This window comes from Rissa tridactyla, chromosome 6, assembly GCF_028500815.1.
Source record: "Rissa tridactyla isolate bRisTri1 chromosome 6, bRisTri1.patW.cur.20221130, whole genome shotgun sequence".
NCBI lineage: Eukaryota > Metazoa > Chordata > Aves > Charadriiformes > Laridae > Rissa > Rissa tridactyla.
Window position 1 is genome coordinate 18,355,631 of NC_071471.1, and position 25,693 is coordinate 18,381,323.

At 49.0% G+C, this 25,693-nt stretch overlaps 1 protein-coding gene across 5 annotated transcripts in view; it reads right to left on the reverse strand.

Annotated features, from left to right (window-relative positions):
* Positions 1-2,349: 2,349 nt before the first annotated feature.
* The window catches only part of ITM2C (integral membrane protein 2C), a 39,000-nt gene continuing 15,656 nt past the window's right edge, over positions 2,350-25,693 (reverse strand). For 4 of the 5 annotated variants that reach the window (XM_054204569.1, XM_054204571.1, XM_054204570.1 and 1 more), the window contains 5 exons: positions 13,381-13,518; positions 11,314-11,502; positions 10,889-10,999; positions 7,078-7,228; positions 2,350-4,767 (listed from right to left, as the gene is read on the reverse strand). In XM_054204569.1, the coding sequence (XP_054060544.1) occupies positions 4,676-4,767; positions 7,078-7,228; positions 10,889-10,999; positions 11,314-11,502; positions 13,381-13,518 (681 nt within the window). In that variant the 3' untranslated portion in view covers positions 2,350-4,675. Of the gene's footprint in view, positions 4,768-7,077; positions 7,229-10,888; positions 11,000-11,313; positions 11,503-13,380; positions 13,519-16,137; positions 16,411-25,693 lie in introns of all 5 variants that reach the window. The other variant, XM_054204572.1, reaches the window with a different exon arrangement.

Consider the following 25,693-nt stretch of genomic DNA (forward strand, 5'->3'; position numbering starts at 1 on the left):
GACAGCATCCGCAATACTTACTTTTATAATGTCCTGGGTGGAAATCAGAACGATGGCAGCAAAATACTGGGGAACAACTTGTACATCCTGAGGCACATACATAAGTGTGTGTAAGAGTGAGAACAGGCTTTCATTAGCTTGGCACCAACATAATAGATCAGACAGCTGTTCATGTTGAGCTAAATGGGCTGTAGTCAATTCCCAGTAAGGACAACTGAGTCTTATAAACCATAACAAAACGGGCACTGCTCAATTTTCAGGGAGCCATTTCACAGGGTAACACTTGACAGGTATTTTCATTCTTCACCGCATAAAAGTGGCCCAAAAATCCCCCTTCATCCCCAAAACCAAAAGGTGATTTGTGGAGAGCAGCTTCCTGCTGCCCATACCAAGCCAGGGTGGGCAGCACGGCTCCCCAGACACCCAGGACACCCTCTGGACCAGCCACCCCACATCCACGCTGGCAGTGGGGAGCCAACCCCCAGCAGAGCTGCCGCATGGGATACCTGCAGGAACAGAGCTTCCCCTGCCTCGTGGCATCAGCAGGCTGGCAGAGGACAAATGTGCCCACTGCCCGTGCTTGGCTGCCCCTTCCCAAAGGACCTAGCAGCCCTCCCACCACCTGCCCAGAAGCATGTGCAATACATCAACAAGATGCAGCCATTCCCCCCACCAAAAATGGGCTCCCCATCACACTGGTGAAAAAAAAGGTCCTTCAAGCCTCCTTGCTGGAGCCTATGTGATCCATGGCGGCCAAAACATTCCTCGTCCCAAGTCTGCAGAAATGCCAATGGGCTGCACATCATGGGATGGGGCTGGACTGTGCACGTAGCTGTAAAAAACTTGTGACAAATCAAGAGCTTACTTATGTTTTAGAAGACACACTGAGGTCCCTTCTTCTCAACTGCTACTTTAATAGGTTTCCAGTACATTTTTTTTTAAATCCACCAGAGTCTGGAAGCGGATGCTCCTGCAGTCAAAGCAAAAGTTTGACTTACTTAGCACTGCCTGGCAAAGCTACATAACAACCCCTGAGCCGTACTGCAATATGCAAGTACTAAAAATAAAAGGTAAATTATATTAGGTGCTAGCTGCTATCACAGTGACCCATACCTTAGGGTTTCAACTGCATCTCTGCCACACAGTCCTCCTAAAGCAGGCTTTATTGCCAGGTTTTATATGTGCCACCGTTCAATGAAATAAAGCAGCCTTCTGCGAGAGGGTGAGCGAGATTAGGAAGTGGAACTGATTTATTTTGAGTCTCCTATGAGCAAGCGGTGATTAACACAACCTCAAGAAATGAAAAACCGAGCAAAGAGTGAATGTTCAAAAGAAAAAGCAAAATTTCACAATACAAGCTGGTTTTCTTCGCACTGGACAAGTCTCAAGGTGGCTATGTTTAAAGGTAAGCAGATTTACTGAAATGCTGAAATGCACCAGTTGTGTTCTTAATATCAGCATTTCAGCCTTCAAAAGGTGGGAATGTCCAAAGGAGTCAGGTTCCCCGTGGGGTGACGCAGAGTTGCTTCCTCCAGTGCTGGTGGAAGGGGAGTGTCATCGGGCAGAGCTGGCTGGCCCAGCCCACAGAAGCAGCTTTGGCAAACACAATTATTGCAAGATGCAGATCTCTTCTGCAGAACCCCAATAACGGAAAAAAGCATCCAGATACTGAAGAGGTAAATGCTAAATGCAGCAAAAATGAATGTAACCAGAGAAACGTGAACTTCCTCACTGATTGACTAATTTTGGAAGGAAGAACAGGCGAGTTCAGGAACAACATTCTGACACTTCCCTACCAGAAGGATGAAAGAGGGGGAGAGAAAGGTTGGAAGAATGCTAACGGACCTATATCGCTGCATGTAGCGAGGAGAGGAGGGCAGCCCTCTGAAGGCCTGTCCCTCAGACCTGGCCAGAAAGCAACCGCAGGCTTAGGCCACACGCAAACAGACAAATTTCTACGTAGAAGTCGGGCAGCTGGAGAAACAAGGCTGAGCGTGAAGATCAGACACCCACAAGCCACCCAACCAGCTGAGGCATCTTGCAGCTTCACAGACCTCCATTTGGCAGTGACTTCCCCACCATGGGCTGCCCTTGGGTCTCCCAGGAAGGCACAGGGACAGGGGAAAAGCCCCTCGGAGCCTGCAGGCACAGGCAGGCTCCGACACCGGGGGGCTCAGCCACATCCCCACACAGCTATCCCATCACTATGGGGATGGGTCTCCACACCACAGCATCCTCCCAGCTCCAAGAGGCCACTGGCCTGGCCCCTCCAGGGTGATCTGGCTGCTGCCTCCCCCAAGCAACAGCTTCGTGGAGGGCATGTGCTTTTCATTCCAAACACACACACGCTTTACATATCAGAGGTAAAAGATTTTATTATCCCATGGATTTTTCCTAAGAAGTAAGAGTCCTACCAGACAAAATATACAAAGCATCTTATGTTTTCTTTCTAGACAACTGCATTCTCATCCTATGAAACAGTGACCACGTTAGTTCACCTTAAAGAACCAAGGTTTGTCCTTACAGCTGCGGGGTTGCACAGTTAGCATATTCAATGACCAGTTAATTCATGCAGAATCAGAAGGAAAGGGGAAAAAGGTCTGTATGCTCACCTGAGTGCAGGCTTAGGTTCCTAGAAATGAAGAGAAACGCAGGGCTTAAATTTACCAGTTTGCAGTACTTCCACTAAGGAAACCAATTCTCTGACCCTTCTTGTCATCCACCCCGCAATGAAAAGTAAGGGCTAATAGCAAGTTATCGTTGGAAAAGCACAGCGCTAGAAAGGCAAATATCCCTCTGGCAACGGGAAACTTTTCTTACCAACCTGCATGAAGTACACATAATTCTTCATTTTACATCAAGCTTAAAGCAGAACAAAACCAAAGTGTCCTCCTCTACCTGTTAAAACTTAAACCAAAAAAATAAATTCTCAGCCTCTAAGGACATACTAATTCCTATTGCATTACATGACCATTTTGAGATCCTGTTTTGTTTTCACACAATTAACTCACAGTATTATTACTTAAAAGTTTTATTCTAAAATATATTTACTTTTTTTTTTGGTTCTGTGGAGTTAATGATTGTACTTGCATTTACTTTATCCTTCCTCTTCTAAAACAACAAGCTCATTTCAACAGATGGTGAACAAGTCCAGATTTGCTGGAAACCAGTTAACAAGAATGTGCCAAGTTGAAACTCACCCCATTCTTTCAAGCCAAAAAACTGCCTGCATTTCAAGAACCTAATTAGTTTTAACTATATTTATGGAACAGAGGGAAGAATATTTAATTACTCTGCAATTCTTCTGTCGGATGATCAATAGAAAAGCAGTTCTGTTCACGCATTTTCTCTGCAGTATATTGATCAGCTGAATTTTGCCTTGTATCAATATCTGTACTACAACAGTGCCTGCAGATAACGTGATACATGGCTGGACTAGAGTAATTACTATCAAAACAGCTTTCATCAGAGGAGTTATACAAGAATACACACTCTGTGAAAGAAAAAATGTAAAAATTCTGCTTCTGCGCTTGCCAGTAAATACCAGTTCTGCTGCTGACACCACTTCGTATGGAGGCATGGCACCCGATCTGCACACAGATGGGATCTCAACAACTCAGGAAGAAAGACCTGTGTGAACATAACTCATCTTTCCAGGCAAGCAGAGCCGGCCAGGACAGACACGGGGCTGGATTAAACCACCCGACTCCACCCGCAGCCACATCCTATAGATGGGACATCAGTGGAGCTTTGGCACTTTGCATTGAAGATTCACCTCTTTATTTAGTTGGGCAAAGTGACAGCGGATCTGCCCAGGAACAACAGCAGATGCCAACTGTGTGTTAGGGAAAAGGCTACACAGCCTTGCACTTCACCCTCTGCTTTGTGGCTGGGGAGCAGCGATGTGCTATGTCATTCATGTAATTCCCAGCCCACCTCATTGCCCCTTGCCCTGGCCTCCTGCCCTCCCCGAACACCCATCAGGATACTCTGATGCACCCAGGAGGAGACATGGTGAGGGCTGAGTCCAAGAGCCAGTCATAAAAACAACACATAGTGGTGGTTTCAGTGTCTGAAAATCCGGTCTTCAGGGGGACAGCACACAGCAGGCTGGGACCACCACAGCATGGTTTGGCAGAAACCGTCCCTCTCTGCTGAGCTTTCTGAATCATCCGGTCTGTAGCCTCACAACTGTTCTTTTCCTAATTGCAGCTGGTTATGTATTTCTGGTCACTACATCAGCATCAAAATGGTAACCCTTCTCTTGTACAAACACCTTCTATCCCAGTGCCAAGGCAGCCTCAAAGCACTAATACCAGCCTGAAATCGCTCAGCCAGGAAAAGAGCACCTATTTCCAACACTTCTATTTCTCGGCCATCTCTTCTACCCCAAAACTGCTCCCAAAAGAGATTCCCACCCTGTAGCTGCACCTACTCACAGGTTATCTTTGACCACTGTGTAAATTTAAGCCCAGCGAACGTCTCAAATAGGTAGTAGGGAGAGAAGAGAAACCACCGGGAGGCCACAACGGACCCTAGAGGTTTGGAGCTGCACAAGCAGGGGAGGAAGTAAAAAAAAGTAAGACAGATTACCATGTCTAAAGAGAGGGCTGAGAGCATGTGTGTGCATGTGTGTGCAAGCAAAGCCAAGGAAGGTTTCATCTGGAGAGTGGCTTCATGACTTTTTGCAGATAACAGTTTCGACCACAAAAGTGTTTTCAAAGTGACGAATACGATGACAGTTTCCAGCCTCGCGCCGACTGATACCTAGAAGCAATTGAAAGAGAGGAGAGGCGGAATTCAACAAACTATATAATCTACAAGAGCTGCAGCAAGTGGGGGAAGGAAAGCAGATGAGATGCAACTGCTGAACACTGAAATGCAGGAAGAACACAGCCCATATGAAAAGCAGCATCACCTGGTCTTTGGAAGAAAAGCCATATTCTCTAGGCCATGGTCCTGCAGTAAGAGCTGCCATGAACTGGGGAAGCCGCATGGTAACAGCTGGTTTCAGCTGACAGCATCTCAGTTTATCTCAGAGACCAGAAAGCCTCATGAAACCAGCAGAAGTCACAGGCTGGTGCAGCCAAGGAGGGCTTAAAATTACCACCCCTCTGTTTGTATCTCTGCATGCACTGATCCTGCTATAGCCTCAGACCTTCTGGGAAACAAGTAATGCTCCCCACGCCCTCACACTGCAGGACCTCAGCTTTGGGCAGCTCTGCCAGGCAGCTGCTCCCCTCTTACGGCAAACCTGGTGGTGCCCTGCTGACAAGCAGGACCACGGCAGGGCTCCAGGAGAGCAGCAGGCAGCGTGCCGGCAGCCCCGCGCACAATTGTCCATCTTCTGTTGGGAAAGCAAGCACAAACTACAACCATGGTGACTTCTGCACCCAAATGCTCTCAGCACCCTGCAGCTGCCCCACAGATCCAAACCTAAACTGATGGTAGGTTCACGTTCCAGGTAAACCTTTAAATCACAGAATCACAGAATGGTTCGGGTTGGAAGGGACCTTAAAGACCATCTAGTTCCTGGGCACCTCCCACTAGACCAGGTTGCTCAATGCCTCATCCAGCCTGGCCTTGAACACTTCCAGGGATGGAGCATGGACAGCTTTCCTGGGCAACCTGTTCCAGTGCCTCACCACCCTCATAGTAAAGAGTTTCTTACCGACATCCAATCTAAATCTCCCGTCTTTCAGTTTGAGGCCGTTACCCCTCCTCCTATCACTACACTCCCTGATAAAGAGTCCCTCCCCACCTTTCCTGTAGGCCCCCTTCAGGTACTGGAAGGGGCTATAAGGTCTCCTGGGAGCCTCCTCTTCTCCAGGCTGAACAACCCCAACTCTCTCAGCCTGTCCTCATAGCATAAATACACCAGTATCTAAAACCAAACAAATACAAATGCTGAAATTTTCAGCAATGTTACTATTTGTATATAAGATACATATCGCTGATTTTCATTAAATCATTTTCAGGTAGTCTAATGTTCCCTCTTCACAATTTTTTCCATATTATTAGGAACTTAATTAATTAAAGGCAATTAGCAGATCTAAGCTGCTCTGAATAGCTGCCACTGAAGCGGGTGTCTCCATTAGAGAAATCTTCCAAACAGTTCCCAACAGCACTGCTATTAGTTGATCCCCAGGAGCCCACATGTAAATGAATTGCTGACTCCTGCAACCATTTTCTCAATGTTTCTATTAGGCTGATAGACACAGTGACAGAAACACAGCAGCCAGCACCCGTTTGTTGCAGCAGCAGCATCCCAGATCTGGGTTGAGATGAATTAGACGGGAAACACCTCAAAAAGATCTTCTGTGTGCTTACACCCACAGGGAAACCTCCCCTCTCACCAAGAAGAAGCCAGTAACATGAGCCAGCAGTGTGCCCAGGTGGCCAAGAGGGCCAATGCCATCCTGGCTTGTATTAGAAATAGTGTGACCAGCAGAAGGAGGGAGGTGATTGCCCCCCTGTACTCAGCACTGGTGAGGCCACACCTTGAGTATTGTGTCCAGTTTTGGGCACCTCAATACGAGAGAGATATCGAGGTGCTGGAGCGAGTGCAGAGGAGGGCAACGAAGCTGGTGAAGGGCCTGGAGAATAAATCTCATGAGGAGCGATTGAAGGAGCTGGGACTGTTTAGTTTGAGGAAGAGGAGGCTGAGGGGAGACCTCATCACTCTCTACAACTACTTGAAAGGACACTGTGGAGAGTCTGGTGCTGGTCTCTTCTCACAGGTAATTAGTGACAGAACAAGAGGGAATGGCTTCAAGCTGCAGCAGGGTAGGTTTAGGCTGGACATTAGGAAGGAATTCTTCACAGAACGAGTGGTCAGACACTGGAATAGGCTGCCCAGGGAGGTGGTGGAGTCACCATCTCTGAATGTGTTTAAGAGTCGTTTAGATGTGGTGTTAAGGGATATGGTGTAAGGGAGAACTTTGTAGAGTGGAGATGATGGTTGGACTCGATGATCCCAAGGGTCTTTTCCAACCTGAATGATTCTATGATTCTAAGTAATGACTGTGATGTGAGGGGAAAGCGAGTTGGGACAGCTGAACACGGCACGGCTCTTACGTCTCCTTGTGTTCCTCCGCTTCAGCCTGTAGGTCTCCTTGCCGCTGCAGAGGCGGTAGATGAAGGAGCCGAGCTGCTCCATGTCACTGACGTGCTCGGTGGCGATCATCTCCTCCTGGATTATGTATGTCTGAGGCAGGTATGTCCCTTTCTGAAATGACACAGTTTCCACCAAAATAAAGCACAAACGGTGCCATGATGTCCTCCTCGAACAGAACTGTCTCACACAGAGCGCCACTGTCAGCCGAACTGTGGAAAATTCACTGTTCGAAGGTGCAAATTCCACTTACCAAGGCCAGTTAACGTGCTTCCCTGTCCCCAGAGGAAACTGTCCCATGCCACTAACACAGGGCACACAAAAACGATTAGATCCAGAAATTGAATGTTCATGTAGTGGATGAAGCCAGTGTAGGATCAACCCTCTTATAAACTAACCCCAGTTTTAAAGGAAGGCACGTGAAGCTGTAACTCTGAAACCATAAGCAGCCACGTGGAGGCTCAACCAAGGCTCAACCAAAATGCCAGGAACTCCCCTGAAAAACGTGCATTTTACATTTACTCAAAAGGCAAAACCCAAACCCGTGAGCCCTGCTAAGATTTCGATTTCTCAGTTTCCTGAGTTTTCCACGTTTCCCACTCCTCCTTGGTCCACTCAGCACAGCCGCAACGACCTCTTGTCCTTATAGCCCACAGGAACGGGGACTAGAGATGAAGACCAGGGTGAAGAGTGGGGTGCCTCGTGGGGGGACATGGCAGAAAGCCAGCAGGGGCTGGAAAACATGGAGGGAGAGAAAATGGGGTACCTGGGAGCACCCCGGGGATGGAGGCCACCTCTTTCTCTGCAGGAAAGAGATCTGCTCGGCATTGAAGACTCTCTGCAAGCTGATTCCTAGGTGCTCGGGGAATCTCGCTGCTGGCTGGGCACCGCTATGGCAATAAGCAGCTGTGTTACAAGTACAGCTTGGGCTGGGGGGCACTCATGAGCAGACTAGATGCTAACTAGGCCACGAAGCAAAGACTCACTTCTGGTCCCCTTTGCGTAAGAAAAGTCTGGGGTCGATATAAATATAATCAAGCGGAAAAGCAAGCAACAGCAGCACAATTTGAAATACCACCTCTTCAGCTTCCACCACAGGACTGGTTATCTCCATAGAGATGTACCTGGAAACACGCTGTCTTAACTTAATGCCGTGCTGTTGGGCTGGCATAGCCTACTGGATCGATAAAGATCTCCTCTAACGCTGGAGGACTAGACTATTAGTGGAAGTTTGTACTACACTAACACAACACTTCTGCAAGAAATGCAATTATTGATTCTCAGTGGGAGAGTGCAGGAGAGGGCATGCGATACGTGCAGTTATTGGCAGGAGTTGTCATCTTAACACCAGGGGCTGAGGCTCAGAATTTGCCAAATCCTTGACCTGGCGAAAGGACTTAGAGACAGACACATGCACAGAATCCAGTTTCTTCACTGTTCTAGATTTAAATAGCCACGGCAGCTGAAGTAGTCAGGAATCATCCCTACCCCATCGCAGGACTGTGCAACAAGGATGATGCCTTCAATTCTCTGCCAAGAGTTTTAAGAAAACTAAAGCTTTGGGCATTTTGCGTTCTGCAAAAGGTGTGGATCATCCATCATTTAACTGGGTCATCTCCAACTTCCTGCTGCTGCGCGGGGGGAGCATCCCTCCATCCTTTTCTCTCAGATGCTTAGGCAGCCTTGTTCACTAACCTGGCACACCTATGCAGAATAAAGCCTGCAAGAAGCAGAAGAGCTGCCATTTACAAGCAAAAAATCAGACACAAGAGCTCTGGTAATGTGTATGCGGGGACAGCACGGCCAAGACTGGAGCAGGGTCTGGCACAGCTGTGCCCGCACACAGCAGGGATTGCAGAACAGGCACAGGGCACGTGTCAGCCACATGGCAAAGGGCAACCCCGGCACCAGGCTGGCAGGGGAGAAAAGGGCAAAGGAGGTTCACTGACTCCCCGTGTTGCCACAGTCTGCTGGAGCAAACCGCTGACGCTATTTGCTGGACTGAGGTTTTGTCCTAGAAACAGGACGGAAGCCACTGAACATCTTCAAAACTAGACTTGCAGCTGGAAATTAGTCTCATTCCTTAGGGACTTGACTGATTCAGAGATGCAGAGAAAGCAAAAGTCTCCGAGTCCAAGGACCAACACAGCTCATCCAGCATCCAAACAGGAGCACTTCTGAGCAGGGGGGCAAGTCATCAGGTGGTGAAGGTCCCTGCAGCAGGAAGAAATTTGCCCTCTCTACCTGACACAGGCCACCAGGAAGGCCCCGCCTGTGGACATGAAGATCACAGGCTTCCAGGATAATTCAGCTGGGGAGGGACCTCAGGGCTTTATCCAGTCTGGTCCTGAAACCTTCAAGGACTTCAAGGAGGCAGCACAACCTCCCTGGGCAACCTGTGCCACTGCTTCACTGTCCTCATGGTGAAAAACATTTTTGGAGCTCAAGACCAAGCTAAACGCTTTAGAACAATGTCTCTAAGGTGCTTGTTAAAACCACCACAGACAGATTGGCCACTTACCCATCCATCAGAAAGTTATTTAAACCCATATCTGCTTTGTACTCTCTTTAAAGACTCAAATGCATAAGACCATTTTAATTGTATTTTATCCCCTTTTTAAATTCAATTTCTGATAAAGACAAAGCATCGTTTTCATGGAATGTGATTTTATATCTATTATTCTAGGATGTGACCAGCATTCCCAATCAGTTTTTTTTCTGGGGCTCTGCTGTCAGCTTGTGCAATCCTGCCTTTTCCATTTCCCTCTGCCCCAGGGACTGGTCACCTGCCATGGTCAGAAGCTGTGGCTGGTTTGGAGCGAGTTGTAAGCAAATGCGTGTTGTACCCCAGCAGGGTTCCCAGTACATTTGCCAGATGGTCACAGTGCATGAAATTGCGAGGACTGCTAGGAAACAAACTGGGACTTTGACAAGGACTGGAGATCAAGCATCCCTCAAAGCCCAACCTTTTGCCTCTGAGCTTAACCCTTACAAAGTTCATCACACTGCATGTAGCAGCAAGTGAGCAGAGGGAATAAAGAGTAAAACTTAGATTGGTTTTGCTTTTTTTTCTTTTCTTATAAATAGACCCTCATAGAAGGGAGTAAAAGACCCAGGCTTGGTGCTTTGCTTTACCTGCAAAAGACTGAAATAGATATGCAGTCTTAAAAATCCTCAATATTTTTCCTGCTGTTAAGATTAAATAGTACTCTATTTTAAGAAGACTGCTTTCAGTCACTGCAGTAGCAGCATGGGCTTCTGAACTGAACAAAACTGCTGCTACTAAACCCAATTAATGCCGGTTGTGAGCAAAACTGCATGAGCCCGAGTCTGATATTGCAGCCCACAACACAGCGGGGGGGGGCAGCACAGATTCCTCCCCAAAAGGGTGAAAGCTGAAGGCCTGCTACTCCCGAAGGGACACAGACGTCTGCAAATGGCAAACCGCAGCAGTAACCACAGCAAGAGCAAAAGGAGGGAAATTCTTTTTTTCCTTGATTCCTACAATCAGTAAACCCCAGAGAGGAGGACTCTGCTGCTTCTCTGTGTCACCCTTGGCAGGTTGATCCGTCATGCCAGTGTTACCGTGCTGTCTGCAAAATGAATATTTCAGCTGAACCCACTGAAGCCTTCGCTCTGCGTGAAGGCTCAGCTCTGTCAGGGCCAAGGCTTACTTCCACAGACACAGCAGTTTTGATTTCCCACGAACTCCCAGCTGGCACCCCTGAGCCAACACAAGAAAAGCATACAAAATAAGCAGGATTGCAGCTGTACCTTCACGTTAACCAGCAGCTCCCACAGGTTGCGAGGAGGCATCACAATAGTGGTGTTCAGCTCGATGACGTAGCATTTATCCAGCGTTATGTCATGATAAGCTGTCAGACCCTGCGTTCCAAGCACAGAATTTAAGGAATTGAGCCCTTCACAATGAAATGTGGCTGTGAAAATGGGTGAAAAGAGGGAATTCAGGGAAGACAGGAAGTTGCTTTAAGCAAGAAACCTGTCTGGGGACCTCCCTGCCAAGGAGGACGAGCAGGTTGGAAAGTCTTAGAGAGGACCTTGGGAAGGAGGACGGCTCAGTAATAAGATCATCGTAGGCATATGTGACAACAGCACCAGCGCTAGACCATGAGCACCGTGCTTGGTGCATACCAGCTCAGCCCCGTGCTATGCTCCCAAAGGCCCCAAGAACTCCTTACTCGCTGGAAATCATGGATGATATCCGCAGGGTCACTCCCTCCAAACTGGGGCACTGGGACGTTGATTTGCTCGTAGTTCTCCTCAAGGTAAATCTTGACGTCCTCATGCAACTCCAGCTGCCCTTTGAACGGCGAATACAGCGAGTCTTCGTAAAGGACGCCGCAGTGAAACACGCTCTCGCGGGGCAGCTGTGGGGACAAGATCCAGACGGAGGTACAACACTCATACACCCCACACCCCATTAACAGCTACAGCAAACGCAGGAAGAAATGCACCCATACTGGGTAAAAAACACTCTTTTCAAACAGATGCGTGAAGATATTTCAAGATTAGTCTCTTCACCAGAAAATGTTCTTGAGCAAGGCAGTGCAAAACGCCCTTGTGAAATGACCACATCTCCCTTCCTGCTAACCAGGTCCAAAGGGAATAAAGGATTCTCTGTGTGATTTCACGAGGAGTAATTCAGAAAGGCAAACTGACTGCCTATGGGCTCTTAAATTTCATAATTTCATATCCCTCCATAGACATGGCTTCCAGCAACTGCGTTTTTCTACATAAGGCATATAAGCATCATTTCTAAAGGCACTTGTAGCCTGGATATGGCAAATGCACCAAAACAAAGCAGCTCTGCCTCACTGCAAAACAGGAGCTGCTGCTCTCCAGGGCTCCAGAAGCACGAGCTATGGGCAAGAGAGCTAACGCAGAGTGAGCCATCAAGTTTGAGCACGAGGATCACAGGGACAAACTGGAGCCACTGGAGACTGAGAAATAAAGGCCCCATTGCCTTGGTCTCCAAAGCATCTCTGACCATGTTGAACGGGCTTTGCTGTGTAATTGGATATGAGCCATCATCTGGTATGGCAGGCAGGCAGCGGGGGTGACAATGGGCGGTCCCAAATGGACCAGCGGGCATTTCCCGGTGCCGTTTGGCATGCACCGAGGGTATGTTAACAGGTTATGCTGTCCATAACCTGGTCGATAACCTCCCCTCGGTGCCGGGGGCTTCCTCTCGTAAGCAAGTGTCTACACAAAAGCCCTGCGACAGGCTGCCATCACACTGACACAGCGGTGTTCAGGAGGGATGGGCAGCCCTGCGGTTGTCACAGCATTTCCAGGTCAGGTACAAATGACCAGGGGTAATAAAGCTCTGACGTATCTTAAAACAAAGATTGCAAATTAATGTGACAGCAAGAAAATCTATAGAGCAAGGGAGTGTATAAAAAGACTATATTGCTGAGTGGATAAGTGCTGGCTGCAGAGACGAAGGCAGCTGGTGGTCCTGGGAGAACTCATTCCCTAAAAGCTGCTTCGCAGCAGAACGAGGGCTTCTGTGCAAATCGATGCTCTGAGGTTTCTTGGCTAAATGCTCAGCAAGCCACAGAGCTCAGCAGTTTCCTCCTTAAAAAGCAGCTCTGCCCTGTCTCATTCCCTGTGGTCTGACCCACCACAACGCTGCTAGCCCAGCGCCTCTGCTAGGCCAGGCTGTGCAAAGACTACGTGGAAGAAAAGGTGCTGAGTTTAACGGAGGTCAAAGGCTCACCTTCCATACCATCTCCCACTTACTTTTCACTTCTCCGCTTGCTTTATTAATAGTACCATCTATTTTTGTTACACCTACAGAGTTTTGCTGTGCTAGGGCCTAAAAGACCTACTGCAAGAAGCTGTTCCCTTGCCTGTACTCCCTGCCTGTACCTCCCTGATCTCTCTCTCCAGGGCTTGCTCTCCCCTCGCAACAAGCCGCGTTTTCAGACTGCCTTACCCTTTGACACCGGTGATGGTGGGTTTAAGAGGTAGAACTGGCAGGATACTTCTATGGAGTTAAAAAAAAAAAGGAAAACAAAGCCACAAGGGAGGAGAGGAGGAGGGTTTCTGGAAGGCCTGGCAGTCGGGATGGAGGTGAGCATGAGCCTACTACTTAAGACATGCCTCGTCTGCCGTGGCATGCTTGCTTCTGAGTTACTGCAGTGCAAAGCAATAAATAACAGCACCAACTCTTTCAAAGGTTGAAGCAGCTTGTCTGGCTGCTCCGGCTGAAGAGCCAGCAGTCCTTCCCCACTCGCCCCTACCTGGGTGATGAAGAAGTATCTGTACACATACATCGATGCAAAGACCAAGCCCAGGAGCAGTACGAGGAGACCCATGGTCAGGTAGCACACCCCGCTGAGCGATGTCCTCCGGCCCTGCACCGCGGGAGCCGGCTCCTCCTGCGAGACAAAACCAAGAGCATCAGTCAGCTGCTGCTAAAAGGGATCAGAAAATCAACGATATTTTATGCAAAGGCCACACAGGGGTTTGTGGTGTGCGACTGGAGAAGGCCGGCGCTGTCCTGCAAAGAGACTTCACATCTGATAGCATCTGGCAAGAGCAAAACACTTCCTGTGCATTTTGCTCTCCCACCCTCGCCAAATACATACATATATATATATAAAAAAAAAAAAAGCGTGTGTGTGAACATACACACATATGTGTATACTCTGCCTCCTACCAACTGCTCAGAACAAAGTCAAGCTGTGTTTCAGTAGGGGATAAGGATTGACTGAAAAAAAGGAAATCAGGAACAAACAGCTCCTGGCTACTGAACGTAACAGCATTTACGTATTTATACTAAAAAATTTTAGTTGAAATGCTGCCATTCTCGCAGAATTTTTCAGGGGAAATCTTTGGAGGTGGAAATTACCGGTCCCAGAGAGGTACCTCCTGGGTACCTGCTGGGGTGAACCCACCCAAGCAGCTGTGTTGATCTCAACTTCATTTTCAAGCAGATTCCTGAGCATCTGCCAGGAATACGGCCAGAGCATCAAAAGAAAACATGTCTGTCATTTTTAGAGTGCTGCCCAATCTGTACAGACAGTAGCCTGCTCACCTCGTTACAGCCCTGGAAAAGGGGGGCAGTGCAAAGGTTGGGTTACCTCCTGGGGACCGCTCATTCCAGCCTACCACACTCTTGTTTTTACTACCAAAATAACCCTCCGAAATGTTAAGCAGGAGGATGTAAGGCCTTTCAGAAGCAGATGAAAGAAGCCGGTGAGAGATGCCCCAGTTTCCACAGAGAAGAGCTGAAAGCTGCCCTCCGCTGAGCAGGCAGGCAGGGGAGAGAGGCGCCAGGGAGGGCTCCTGCAGATTAACTCCCTCTCTGCGGTACGTGATCTGATGCGTTTGATTAGAAAGACACCGTCTCCAAGGCTAGCCAGAGACCAGTATGAACTGGAGGAACAGATTTAAAAGCAAACAACAGCCTCTCATTTCTAAAATGCATCGCTTTTTAAAGGAAGAGATGTTTCTTCAGTGTAACTTGGCCAAAACACACAGGGTGCAGGTGCTGAAGCCCCCAGGGGAGATGCCCCTCGGTCCCTGCCACCCTCCGGTGGCATGAGACCGCTCAGCACAGCGAAGCTGGCAGCAAACGCCTCTTTCCCCTTTCCCTGCCATGAAGCAGCCCTCACCAGAGCAGCAGTTCAGTCCCAGGCTTGGAGGCAACGGGTCGCTCCTGCCCTGGCACTGGAGCACCCCAGCATCCCCGGGGAGCCCCTTAGCCAGGGATCCCCCCACATCCCTGGCACCTGAGCTCCATCAAGGTGCAGAACAGGGGAAGAGCCAGGATCCTGCAATCCCTCTGCTACCTGCTCCAAGCTCCAATCTATTGATTGCTCCAGCTATCCACTTTTTCTTTTCTAGCCACCTTCAGACTAATAACTGCAAAGACCAAATTGCTTTGGGAGAGCTACAATTCCAGCACGCCTCCAGGAGAAAATAATCCATATTTATTTCTCCTTGATCCCAGCTGTTGAAGGACCTGCAGCCCCTCTATTCACCGCCAGCTCCCTATAGTGAAGGATCAGTGTAATCAGTTTGTCGCTGTTCTGCCAGCAAATAAAGGGAAGAACAAACTGAAAAATACCACATTTTAAGTTCACTTCCAATCTTTCCCTCCCTCTCCTTCTGCAGACGAGGGGCAGCAACTGTGACAAGTCAAAAAGAAAAGAAAAAGAAAAAAAATAAAACACATTACCAGAGGAAGTTCAAAGGCTCTCTGACATGAGCTGCTAGGTTAGGAAAGTCATGCTATATGTCAAGTGTTTCACAATAACAGATTTCCTGAGATACTTGTCTTCAGAGGAAGAGTGCAGACGGTGGGGGTGAAGAGGAACGAAAAGCTCTCCGGCTACTGACACTGAAGCACGGCTGAGGAAATGTTTAACGCTCCGCCAGTGAATTACATCCAAAAGGTGCCAGGTTCCCGTGATGGATAATGCACTGCTCGCTCACCCAGTGAGCTGCAAGTGCTACCTCCATGGAGGGCATGGAGGGCCTGGGGAGAGGGTTCAGAAGGACACACCAGCTCAAAGAGAAAAAAAAAATGACTCCTACTAAAAAGAAAAACTGTGTTGGAAGAACAGTAGGGACAGGCAAATAAGCCCTCGCTGGTTTGGTATTTGCTAGAGCAGGTCTGTGCTCTTTGCACAGCCAAAGACACAGTGAGACAACCCACCCCTCACCATCAAAGCAGATGAGTTCGGCTCCCTACAAAGCATTCCTGGCTTCAGGAAAAATGCCTGAGTTTTGCATTTTGTGAGAAGGTGGGGGAAGCAAAGCAGAGCTTTGCCCTGGGAGAAGTTACGGAACACCAGGAAAAATGAAAAAACCCTCACGTTCCCAGAGAGGAAAGAAAAACTCAGCATCAACCGCTCTGATGGAGAGGTGATTAAGGCAGCAAGGTTAAAAATGCTGCCAGGCAGCCCAAGGGAAACAATTAACCACAGTCCTGCAAAATATTGCATAAAAATCACCTGTGCTAACCCTCACTGAAACATGCATCTTCTCACCTGGTCCAGCAGATTAAAAGGCCACCAGTCTGTGTCACAATGAATGAATTACAATTTAAAAAGCAACCACATGTTAGTGGGCACCCGAGCTTTGGGCCGGAGTCGTTCTCAGTGCTGCCAGCCCGAGGACTGAGCAGTGCGCAACCTGCTTTAACAGCATTTCGCCCAGGATAACAAATCTTCAGCAGGTTAGAAAAATCCAAGCAGCTTCTTCCACAGGCTGCTGCCCCGCTCATGCCGCAACGTACCTCCTTCCCCCAGGACTGTCACTCCCTGCAGTAGAAACACAGGTATTTTAAAAAACAGGAAATCCATCACAGCTGATTTCCATCTGTTCCTGCCATAGAAACACCTGGCTTCCCCAGCAAGGGAGCAGTTTTCCCCTAAGCTAACCTTACCATAAAGACAGCCAGGCGATCCCAGCAGGAAGCTGCAGGAAAGCCATCCCCACCAGAAAGACCTCCAGGACCAACGGTGCACCAAACCACGCGCCGCGCTCGTGCCGCACAGCGGACTTTGCAGATCTGGCAGCATTCCCGAGCTCCATGAATTTCAGTAGTGGGAAAAAGACTTAAGACTTGGCAGTGGGGTTCTCCTGAAGAGCAGATCATGCCTTCGAGACGTGCATTTCCACCAAGGACAAAAATCAAAATATTAACATGCAAAAATGCTGTTCGTTCACCAGATGTTTAGCAATATTCCATAAGAATTTATTAACCAGACACCTTTCTTGCAACAAGCCATCCTACTCATTTTCTGCCTCAACCAACTATGGGGGTTTTGGCAAAGAGAAATGGGAAAGGCTGGGGACAAAACCATCCCAGGTCACAGGCAGGGATGGGTATTTCAGTTCAGCACATGGGCTTTCCTTTTCTTTTTTCATCATTTTAAACACGATATTCCAGCAGATGGGCATGTTTTACACAAAAAATCAACATAAGGCCCTTCCTCCCCTCTGCGCAAAGGACAAACATTCATTGGCTTTTCCATGAACAAATGGATGGAAAAGCGACAGCAGCAGACCACAGTGTCCACGGTCCAGGCGTGACGGATGTGCCCACGAGGAGGACGCACAGACAGGTCCACAGCTCTGCAGAGTATCCCACTGCGATCTCAGGGCAGGAAAACCTTCCCGCTCCACACGATGATCCTTTCTTTGCTTCATATTTCTTGGCACCACCACAAGCTCCAGCGCCAGTGCAGGCAGCAGAAGCCGCCACTTTGCTGATCCGACAGAAAATCCCAGGCAGGCTCCCTTTCCAGTGGGAAAACTGGAAGAGGCAGAGCTCCTTCCCCTCTGCAACCCAAGGGGAAGGCACAGCTCCTCTTCTTCTGCGTGGGCAATGGGGGAAAGCATCCATCTCTCAAGGAGAGCACCTGCAAGCCTTGGTTTTCTGCCAGGCATTGTCCTGCTAATACTTCATCCCACCGGGCGAGAGACAGAGGCAGCTCCAACACACAAGCCTCAATAACCAGACATGCTGACTCAGCTCCAGTTTGCAGGCGCAATTGCTTCGCAGATACTCAACCCAGCGCCCGGCAGCAGACAGGATATTGGAATATAAAAAGGAATTCCTTTCCTTGGATAAAACAGGCTCTTCACTACACTCCAGTGCCCTGCCTTCTTGCAGAGCAGGAACAGAGCACAGGCGGCAGATACCCAGACAGGAGAGGATGAAGTCATGATACAGACCATTTGGCTCGAAATTAGCCTGAGAGGGGAAAAGTCCTAATTCAGCCTTTGAGGATTTCATGTCTTGCTGAGGATGTGATGAAAATGGCTGGTGTCCTGTTATCCCTAGTTGTTACTGAATGGCTGAGGAACACCTCTCCTACAAGGGAGTGGGGGACAGAAGCCTGGCTGTGCTTTACAGGCACAATGTCCGGTCTATAGCATGGAAAACAAGTCCAAAGGCCAGAGTAAGACAGGGCAGGGAAACCATCAACACCTGCCAGGCACTGCTGAGGGCATCTACTGCTGAGCAAACCCCCCTGGTTTCATGGCGCTGAGCCTTTGGACACATAACACTAGCGGGAGCTGCCAGTGCAGTGCTGCCTTTGACATTTCTCATGAATACAGTACAGGGTTACGAAAAATATATACTTGATTCTATCGTTCCTTCATCATCAATCTCTTACAGAAGATGACAGAAATGAGGAAATTAAAGGTGTCATGTCAGGCCTCGTTCCCTCCTGAGTCTCACAACACCTCGGCAGAAATGGGCTCAGCTCACACCCTTTTCCTGTTTCTTCAGCTTTGGAAACAGCTCTGAGTTCTCCACAAACTGTTTTTCCTGCATTTCTGAAACACCCAAGTTTGAAATCCTTCGTTTTAGGTGAAAGTAGGGCCTGACAAACAGGGGACACAGCTCAGCAAGTGTCTAAATATACACCCCAACAGGCGAAGAATCTTGGGGTGACTAAAAATAGTAAACGTGATTTCGACGACTGACAAGCAAGGAGAGAAATGCGGTGCAGAGTAAATAGTCAAAGGGACGCAGTTTGGCGAGGAGTGCTATCTGAAAGGCAGCAAAATATGTCACCCCTCTCTGGGAGGTTGCTTGTTTCAAGGGAGAGCAGCCTGAGCTCTTGATGTAAAGATGTACTGATGTAACTACAGACACTGCCACAGACAGCCATGGCTTCCTCAAAGCATGCAGGCTCGAAACCCAAGAAACCCACATCAGAAAATCTAACTGATCTCACCGTTTACTCATTTCTGGTAACCAAAGGCCAATATGGACTACGAGAAAAGAAAAAAATCAGTTCAACATCTCTACCTCCAGCAAATCAAGTCCCATATTCACAGTCAAAATCAGTTACTGCTTTACAAAACGCAAGGACTTGCAATAGCAGCACCGCCATTGACTTCAGATGGAAAAATCCCACAGGCGGCTGCTGGAAAATTGTAGTGCCACCACAGTGGGTGTAAGCTGGTACGGACCAACCTCTCCTCTGATGCTCTGGGCTTGGCTTTGAGTCTCACCTCTCAGCAAAGCGACCCCCATGTCCGCTCCGATGCAGCTTGCTCTTCCTGCACACGAAGCAAAGCTCTCTCATCCATCCACCCCACAGACAGCATCCCTACTGCCTGCAGGTGCTGGGCATTGCCAGCACTTACTGACGCTACTCTGTATGGTAAAAAGCACTGGAGAATTTGTGGGATAAATTGTAGGGCAAGGAGATCCAGAGCTGCCTCCCAGAGACCACCTGTCCCCTGTTTAGGCATTCAGACCCAGGGGAGCTCGGTGGTGAAGAGTGCCCAGGGATGGTCAGAGCAAGCCGAGGTGGTCAGTCAGGGTTTGAGACCGGAGCACTTGCCAAGCTAGAGCTCTGGAGAAGCAAAGTGAGAGACTACTCACGGGGAAAAGGCAGGCGAAGGCAGACCAGAAGGAGGAGAGGAACGTAGAGACATAAACCATCGCAGCAAAGGCAGTTCATCCTTGCATCCACCAAAGCATCTCCCACAGTCCAAAAAAGGCTCCTCTGCCAGATGAACAGAAAAAATGAGTCCTGTCCTCAAGAGCAGTTATGCTTGGAGGGAGGAGAGGGAGTGAGATGAGGAGAAATACCAGGTGACGCCAAGGGGGAAACAGTGCCTGGGCCATCGCCCTGGCAGAGTCACAGGGTCGGTGCCCAGCACTAGCAATGAGAGGCCCCCGAACGAGCCCGTTACCTGGAAGGAGAGTCCTTCCAGCCCAAAGAGCATTTTCAATGCTTTAGGTCAGAAAAGAAAATAACATGTGCATGCATGGAGAGAGAGACAGAGCTATATATATATATACACATACATATATATATGGCACACAGTTTCCAAGGCAACCGAACTCCCCGCACACAGTACTTGAGCAGCGCTTGTGCAGGGCACGCAGCAGCGTTTCCACACAGAACACAACTTACGGCTTTTGGACTCAAAGATGCCTGGAAGGCAAAAAAAAAAAAAAAAAAAAGGAAAAAAAAGCCTGTAATTAAGAGACTATCGCAGCCAAAGGCAAAAAGGTTGCAATAAATGAATCTAATCACATCTTTAAGTGACACCACGGCACATGACTAGCGACAAAGCCACCTGCCTCAGGAGGTACTTCGCAGCGCTGGAAATTAGAATATCAAAAACAACCACTGGCTAATTAAAAGCCCCAGCTTTGTTGATAGACGACAAAGACAGCAGGATGTCAAAAACACAGCCTAGCATGTGGGAGCTCCTAAGTGCTCAGTGATGATATTTTCCTTCTCCCTCGTCAGCAAGAGAGATATAAACCCCCCTCTTTTCTCCTTTTTCCATCCCTTTCTGGAATTAAGGGGCCATTTCTCCTCCTTCTTTGCACAGGGGTGAGGAATTCATTTCCATATATTTTTTTATTTTATTTTTTGGCAGAGGCACAGCAACTTCCAGCTGAGTTTTTCCAGCCTCCCTCTCCTCTTTCCCAGGACTAAAACCATTCAGAGCATTAGCAGAGCCAACAAAGCCCCTTGTAAAAATGAGGCTATTCTTACCAGGCACATAGCTATAGCCCCGAGCGTCATGCTGAACAGACAGGCAGGCAAAGAGAAAATAAACAGCTGTGATAAAGACACAAAAAATGTCCCAACCTGGCTGTTTAACAGCCCGACTGCCAAAATACGGAGTCTGATAAACACATTTCCAGAAATCAACAGGAGCTGCAGCCACTGACTGCGACGACAGGGGAAATCAGTCCCTGCCCTGGGGCAGCTCCACCACCACAGCTAAAAGGCTCTGGAGCACCAGGGCAGACCCCACCTGGGAGAGAAGGAGCAAGCACACAGCCAAGTGAAAGCAAGGGTTTGGTTTTTTTTTTTTTTGGCAACCCTGAAGCGGGAGGCAGCATTAAAAGAACAGGAATTTTCCCCAGAAGAAGAACGAAGGTGCAGCTTTGGCATTGAGTCTCAAAACCTATCTAGAGCAATCAGAGACAAAAGGCAGCTCAAGCAAGAGTGAAGGAGAGTGGCTGCTCTAGGAATAGGGGAAACTCTTAAATTGAGGGGTTGGCAAAGTTAAAGAGAGAGACCAGATTCAAAGGCAGAGACACATGCAGGTGGGCAAGACACCTGACTCCTTGAAAGACCTTTAAGCAATGCCAAAAATATTCAAGAACATTGAGAAAATGAGGAAAGGAAATGACAACAGCTTTCAGCTTGTTCTTCCTGTAGCTGAGTCTTCTTTCTCCTCCCAGGTGAAGTGAAGAGAAGCTGCTACCAGCCACCCACAAAAACAGCCTGCTTGCTGTAACCTCCACGTTCGGCTCAGGAAGAAGCAAGCCACAAGCCCGACTGCCCACCAAAGTGACGAGCTGTCCCATGGCAGGACAGTGGGACCACACACTTGGGAAGGAGCTGGACAGACTTCCCTTCTGACAGCCACACACTCACCTTTTCACAGACTAAAACCATCCAATTGCTGCAATATAAAACCCCCACACCTACCAACCTGTGCAAGAGGCCCAGGGAGTCCTAGGCACAAGCCAAGAGAGCAAGTGACTGATTTTGCAAAAGGTGGAAAGGATCAGGTGCTGCCTCAACACAGCTGAAAGCAGAGAACGTGGCAGGGAGAAGACCTGCACACACGTCAAAAGGTTTCACACGATTTCACCTGAAGCTATTCACCACCAGTGATGGCTTTGGATCCTGATGAAGCACATGAGGACTCACATGAACACAGCTCTAGCCACTGCTTCCCCCAGAAACCTCCACGTCCGGATAGTTTTGGGGTCCAAACAAACCTACAATCTAAAACTGCAGCACCTGAGCTTCTACAGCCAGGCAGGCGGAGACGGTCAAGAGAAAATCAGCCATTTTAGATGTTGCCAAGGGCCAGCCAAGCACTGCTGATCTGGTTGTGGCCAATTAAGCCATCGCTGTCCCACCTCACTCTTCCACTAAAGGCTACTGATTCCCAAAAGGCTGGTAGAAAGGAGGACACAGTCCTGCCCAAGACGCTTAGGGGCTGGAACAGCCAAGGTACTGCCTTCTGCAGACAAGAAGGGGCATCAGAGGCATAAACCCGTACTGTTTGCTCCGAGCAGAGGGGTCAGAGTCCAGCGCTTCCCGGAGTTCAAGCTGAAGCATCTTTACAAGGAACTAGACTTCAGGTTATAACGTTTGCCTCTTCCCAGAAAATCAAGACTTACACATTGTCACACCATAAAATGAAGTCATTACTCCTTTTCAGAACAGACAATGATTATCTCTTCTCCCAGCAGCAGCGTAGGAAAGCCCTGACAGTCAGGCCTACACTCAAAAATTCACCACAAAGAAACGGCGTGTAGTTTAACAGCAGCAAGAGACAGGAGGCAAATTTACCCTTCTCAGCTTTATTGTTCAAACTGACTTCAACAGCAGGGCACGGCAAAAACAAAGACAACTCTGAAAAGCAAGTGCAGAGAGATGAATTAAAAAAAAAACCAAAACAACCCCCCTCACACTGTCCTCCCCCAAATGGTAACACTGGCATTAAAAAACATAACAAAACATGTCTAGGTTCCCACATATCACCTGGGAAGAAAATACCCATCCAGAAGTAAAAATGCCTCTTCCATCTCCTGTAAACCCGTTAATGAGCAAAGATTTAATAGCGCGAAAGCAGGAATTGCAAAACTGTGCACAAGGAGAACTCATCCTCTCTAGACGCTCCGTCTCTCCAGACCTGGAAGCAGCGCTCTGCTGCGCGGGAGCTCCCAGCCATACACAACACCCGCCACCTCTCCCCGAACCGCCAGGCGAGCCGCACGGTGCAACGACGGGGTGAAAACCAGCGTTCTGCTTATCAGCGCACAGCGCAGGGCTTCTTACAGAAGAGCAAGGAGAGCTCCTGTCCTACAGTTGCCTCTTCCCTGAAAATCAAGACTTACACATTGTCCTATGTGTCCTACAGACAGGACTTACGGCGCTGCAGTATTAATGCAGCAAAGCTTCTGCCTCGTACTTACATTTGCTTCATTTGTGCCCTTTAAAACTGCTGCTTTTTAAAGATATTTCTTGCTTTTCTGTTTTACGAAAGAAATTGTTGTGCCTAAAGCAGGTAAAGGCACCACGTCAACAGGTTCTTCCCAGGTAAAGAGCACCTATGTGCAAAGCTGCGTTGGCTTCAGCTCTCCTCCAGCTTGGGAGAACGCACACCCTTAGACAATCCCAAGTTTCTCCGTCTCCAGCTCTTCAGTCTACACCTCTTTGGTGAAAGAGAGCTCCCTGTTTCCAAATTCAGTCACATTTATAACACTTCCGCTAGAAATAGCCATTCTCTCTCCTAATCCCCCTGCCAGTTTTAGCCAGATCCTTTGTCACGCTCAGCTGGAATATCAAATATTCATGGCCAGTGCCCAATAAGATACTCAAGTCTAATATTTCACTACAGCGGATGCTGTAAGTGTCTGGAGACATTTTTTCCAATTCAGCCATTTTCCTCCACTGCCAAAGCATCCCGAAACCACGTAGAACCAAGAACCAGTGACAACACTTCTTTTTAAGCTGACGACTCCATACAGGACACAAAAAGAAGTCATCACTTCAGACCACATGGATATGGGAAGGTTGGGAAAAGGCCAGGAATAACCTTCTGTTACAGGAGGCAGCTTCTTCAAGTCAATATCTACCACGTTTAGATTCCTAAATCAAGACTTCAATGTGGTGAAAACCCCCACAGCTCAGGAGCTTTGAGCCTGGACTCAAGCCCGCAAACATGTCAATACGCGTAATCAATCCCCAAGGCTGCCAGCTAGTTTTTATCCCTCTCTCTGGATGTACAGCTTGCTTTGTGAAAAAGCCTGTTTTAAAGACTTTTCCTCACGTCCCCTTCCCCAGCCATCTGCCTTCCACCTCACAGCATCCTGCAAGGAAGTCGCTTACAAAACCCGTCGCTGCCTTGGCATGGAGTTCTCCACCAAGCTGGCATGACTCTGCGTTACAGGGCCGGCAGAGATGCCTGCACAGCCAGCAAGAGCCACTGCTCCTCCACCTGCCCCACGCGCCGGAGCCCGGCTCTGGAGCATCACTGCTCACGAGGCACCGGTACCTCCGGCAGAGCCAGGAGTGGCATTGCTCCCTGTCCTGCTTCGACCTCCCCTGAAGCACACGTCCTCTCGGGCTCGGTTAGGCGGACACAAAGCAGTCACAGCTCACCTTCCCCGCCTGAGCACAAGAAAAGGCCAGGGGGCGGGGGCACAGCTACAGCCGCAGCGGCGAGACACTGTCTGCTAAGAGCTCCACATCCGCAGTGGACCTGCTCCTCACTGGGGAGTTTCGCAGTGGCAGTCATAGTAAAGAGAGCTTCCTGGGCACCAGAGGGGCAGCCGCCTCCTCAGGGAACACGCTCCCCAAGGGTTTCAGGGCTTTCCCTGCTATTTCTGTACAAACGGGGCAACCATGCTTGGTGCGTGAGCTGCCACCAGCCATGCCAGGCTGGCAGCAAGGCGGCTGAGCAGCTCGGCCATCAGCTGTCCGGGGAGCAGCAGCCCCACAGCCAGGAGGCTGCGGCACCCCAGCAGAGTGTTGTGATGAGGTGCAGCCTACAGAGATCACACAGAAACACAGACAGAAGGGTTGGACGGATCCAGCGCCGGACAGCAAACAACTGCTTGTAGGAAGCATTTCCAGACCACCAGGAAGGGCGTGATCGAAAGCCCACCAAAAGGAAGAGTCTTGTGGAGTCTCGGGGAACGCAGATGAGGTGAAAGGCATGAAACCAAAGCCTGGTATTACTGCAACCAACAGCAAAACACCAGTCGCACGCACAGGACACCACCGTGTCCCCCCTGCAAAGCCTCTCACAGCCCCTGGGCCTCTGACCCACCGCCAACGTGTTTCCAGTGGGCTTGCCACCGCCTGCGGGGATGGGGAGAGCTCTCCCAGTCCTCCTGCTCCGCCCATAACACCCCTCTCTCCCACCAGCCAGACCTCCCAGCCACGGCCTGAGCAAACACTGTCCTCCCTCGATGTATAACAAGGGGTTTGGCTTTCTGCTTCCTCTTCCCACAGGTTTCTGTGACAGCATCCCCCGATGCATCTTCCCATCCTCTGCAAACCGTCCCAGTCCCCACAGACACCCTGTCTACGCTGCAGCGTTTGCTGTAAGGCTCGATTCACCCCGGGCCGTCAGGGAGGAGCGTTCAGCAGAGCCTCAGCCAGGGCAGCTGAGCAGCCGGTCTCCGCCACGGACAGAGCGAGGGGGATGAGGCACCTCTTCCCTCCAATACTTATCATTTACCCCTCGTGAAGCAGAAGACTTTAATGAAACCCCTCCTCCTCCGGTTCTTGTGCTGTCTCTGCAGAACAACTAGCTGCAACTATTAGAGGGGTTTACAAGGAATCAACGAAAAAAAAAAACCCAAACCAAATTTTGACTGGAGAGCTCCAGCCATCAGTTTTACTCCTTTCCTGTGGATTTCAACGTCCATCACAAACGCAAGGAGCGTATTTCCCAGAGCAGTTAAAGACACCGCATGTGTATTTATTTCTATTTCAGACTGTAAATCCGGAGTTCAATTAAAACTCACTGAATACTATTTTGCATCTGAGAAAGTATTTTCCAATGAACACAACAAAT